General features: G+C 39.3%; 2 protein-coding genes across 2 annotated transcripts in view; both read left to right on the top strand.

Annotated features, from left to right (window-relative positions):
* The window catches only part of LOC104783411 (DExH-box ATP-dependent RNA helicase DExH5, mitochondrial-like), a 1,471-nt gene extending 388 nt beyond the window's left edge, over positions 1 to 1,083 (top strand). Inside the window, exons 2-6 of the mRNA XM_010508571.2 lie at positions 5 to 92; positions 174 to 416; positions 526 to 621; positions 721 to 909; positions 1,024 to 1,083. Of these exons, the coding sequence (XP_010506873.1) occupies positions 5 to 92; positions 174 to 416; positions 526 to 621; positions 721 to 909; positions 1,024 to 1,083 (676 nt within the window). The remainder of the gene's footprint in view (positions 1 to 4; positions 93 to 173; positions 417 to 525; positions 622 to 720; positions 910 to 1,023) is intronic.
* Positions 1,146 to 2,897, top strand: LOC104779411 (DExH-box ATP-dependent RNA helicase DExH5, mitochondrial-like). Its single transcript, XM_010503764.2, has 6 exons — positions 1,146 to 1,331; positions 1,446 to 1,605; positions 1,691 to 1,821; positions 2,001 to 2,168; positions 2,245 to 2,517; positions 2,670 to 2,897. Exons 1-6 carry the CDS (start codon positions 1,278 to 1,280, stop codon positions 2,880 to 2,882), a joined length of 999 nt encoding a protein of 332 aa, XP_010502066.1. The 5' UTR covers positions 1,146 to 1,277; the 3' UTR covers positions 2,883 to 2,897.

Genomic DNA, 3,181 nt, shown 5'->3' with positions numbered 1-3,181 from the left:
ACAGTCATGCATATGCTAAGGTTGTTGTGTTCAGTAAGGTCCCACTCCCCAACTATAGGTTTGATCTAGATGACAAGAAGCCACAGAGGGAGGTATTATCTGCTGCTCCCTCGCTCTCTTCTTATTATTCTTGCATCCTATTTAAAGAGCAAACTATAAAACAAATTTGACAGGTGAATTTGCATACTGACTTCCTTCAAAGAGTCGAAGCTTACCTCAGAGTATACCTCAGTAAAAAATCAAAGAGTGTAGTAGATAGATTCCCTGCCAATTCCTTAGCAAGAACTAGTAGCATAAGCAGTCCCGATGAATGGCTTTTTGAGCAACCAGAGCCCATGCCTGCCAGCAAAACTACGCTGGACAAAATTCTTTGGCGAAGGAGTTTACAGCTGCGTGATCGACAAGAATATTGGGAGGTTCTGTGTACTCTCCTTTCTAATATTTATTATTATATTAGGTCCTTGATACTAAACTTACTATTCTCCCTCAGCATCCATTTTATTTTTGACGTGTTCCATTGATTAGGCTTCAGTAGAAGGCCGAAGAATGGTGAAATCTCGGAGAAGTCTCCCTGCTTCCAAGCAAAGGGATTCAGTATTGACAGCAATTTCACAAAATCAGGTCTGCAAAGAAGAGAAGAGAACGCTTGTGCTCAACTTGACAGTCTTCTTTGTTTTGTATTAGTTTCGACGATTACCCACATCAATGTTCGTCTTACAGGTTATTGTTATCTCTGGAGAAACAGGTTGTGGCAAGACCACACAAATTCCGCAGTTTATATTAGAATCCGAGATTGAAGCAAACCGTGGAGCTTTTTGCAGTATCATATGTACTCAGCCAAGGAGAATATCTGCTATGTCTGTATCGGAGAGGGTTGCTTACGAGAGAGGAGAGCAGTTGGGTGAATCCGTAAGTTTTAACTCTGCATGCTTCTATATGTAGTTGGCTTTGGAGCCTTATACTTGGAATTCCTCACTTTATTTTACTACATAATTAAGCTCGATGTGGCTTTTTTTGGTGAAGGTTGGATATAAAGTTCGATTGGAAGGTGTTAGAGGANGAGAACGCTTGTGCTCAACTTGACAGTCTTCTTTGTTTTGTATTAGTTTCGACGATTACCCACATCAATGTTCGTCTTACAGGTTATTGTTATCTCTGGAGAAACAGGTTGTGGCAAGACCACACAAATTCCGCAGTTTATATTAGAATCCGAGATTGAAGCAAACCGTGGAGCTTTTTGCAGTATCATATGTACTCAGCCAAGGAGAATATCTGCTATGTCTGTATCGGAGAGGGTTGCTTACGAGAGAGGAGAGCAGTTGGGTGAATCCGTAAGTTTTAACTCTGCATGCTTCTATATGTAGTTGGCTTTGGAGCCTTATACTTGGAATTCCTCACTTTATTTTACTACATAATTAAGCTCGATGTGGCTTTTTTTGGTGAAGGTTGGATATAAAGTTCGATTGGAAGGTGTTAGAGGAAGAGATACCCGCCTACTCTTCTGCACCACAGGCATTTTGTTGAGACGGTTGTTGGTAGATAGAAATTTAAGAGGTGTTACTCATGTTATCGTGGATGAAATTCATGAGCGTGGAATGAATGAAGGTAAAGTTGTGCTTATTACGCAGCTCCTCATTTGTAGGCGCTTAACCTGATTTTGGTGTCTTACTATATTACTTTTGTGTTTCAGATTTCCTTCTTATCATTCTTAAGGAGCTCCTATCTCGTCGCCCAGAGCTTAAGCTGGTTCTGATGAGTGCAACTTTAGATGCTGAGCTTTTTTCGTCATACTTTGGTGGGGCAGGTGTCATTCACATCCCAGTAAGTAAGAAACAGAATATACTAGTGAGGAGGTTGTCTGGAACTATTCAATCTTCATGGGATGAATATTTTTGTTTATCCTCGCTAGAACATTTCAAATATTTAAATGTTGGCTGATTCGATATTCCTTGGATCTACATGCTCTGATTAACCTCAGTAATGTCTTCCTCACTATATAGGGATTTACATATCCAGTCCGCAGCCATTTCCTAGAGGATATTCTGGAGATGACCAGGTATAGAATGACTCCATACAATCAAATTGATGATTATGGTCAAGAAAGAATGTGGAAGATGAACAAACAGATCCCAAAAAAACGCAAGAGCCAAATTGCCTTTGTCGTTGAGGTATTTGAATAAGAATATCAGTAGCTCAATTCTACATGATAGGTCCTCCTCATTTATTTTTCCCTTATGTAAACAGGACGCACTGAGAGCTGCTGACTTCAAGGAGTTTAGCCCTGAGACTCAAGAGTCTTTATCTTGTTGGAATCCTGATTGCATTGGTTTTAATCTCATAGAATTTCTCCTTTGCGATATATGTGAGAATGAGGGTCCTGGTGGTATTTTAGTTTTTATGACTGGGTGGGATGATATCAGCGCTCTGAAAGAAAAACTGCAGATTCATCCAATCTTTGGCAACCCAGATCGGGTTATGTTGCTTGCCTGCCATGGTTCTATGGCAAGTTTTGAGCAGGTGATTTATACTTTTTTCTCCTGATCTCAACCCGTATCATATGCTAGTGTTCATCCGTTGCAGAGCTATTACCAATTCTGTGCATCTGGAACATGTATTTAAAGGAAACATATTTATCATTAACCATTGACTTTATTTTTGAGTAAATGCAGAGGTTAATATTTGAAGAACCTGCAAGTGGAGTAAGAAAGATAATTCTGGCCACCAATATCGCAGAAACGAGCATCACGATTAATGATGTTGCTTTTGTCATCGACTGTGGAAAGGCAAAAGAGACCTCCTATGATGCATTAAACAATACTCCCTGTTTGCTTCCTTCTTGGATTTCCAAGGTTTCAGCTCAGCAGGTATTTTTAGTTTGTTAGAGTTGATACCTTTTGAGAACCAAACTGTAATAATACTATTAATGAGACTACAGAGCCAATTCCCCATACTGTAGATTCATAATAGGAATGGCCATTAGTCAATTTTACCGACAGGAACAAAGAGAGGGATTAGTAGACGTAAATTTATCAGCTATTAGATGTTCTTTGTTTGTCTTATGCGGAGTTGCATTTCGAATACACTGGACCAGTAAAATTGAGTATGACTATTCATTGCCTACAAGTTTAATTCTCTGACAGCTCCGTGGGCTTACATTTATTGATTTTTTTTTTTTTTTTTT

Source organism: Camelina sativa, chromosome 4 (genome assembly GCF_000633955.1).
Source record: "Camelina sativa cultivar DH55 chromosome 4, Cs, whole genome shotgun sequence".
Taxonomy (NCBI): Eukaryota; Viridiplantae; Streptophyta; class Magnoliopsida; order Brassicales; family Brassicaceae; genus Camelina; species Camelina sativa.
The sequence above is the reverse complement of the archived record's forward strand: the minus strand, read 5'-3'. Positions and strand labels throughout refer to the sequence as shown.

What these genes read in the sequence shown, in the direction of transcription:
- LOC104779411 (XM_010503764.2), top strand. Translation starts at nt 1,278, where the DNA reads ATGTCTGTATCGGAGAGGGTTGCTTACGAGAGAGGAGAGCAGTTGGGT. An exon ending in GAGAGCAGTTGGGTGAATCC is followed by an intron (nt 1,332 to 1,445) that starts GTAAGTTTTAAC and finishes TTTTTGGTGAAG; the next exon opens with GTTGGATATAAAGTTCGATT. An exon ending in CAGGTGTCATTCACATCCCA is followed by an intron (nt 1,822 to 2,000) that starts GTAAGTAAGAAA and finishes CTCACTATATAG; the next exon opens with GGATTTACATATCCAGTCCG.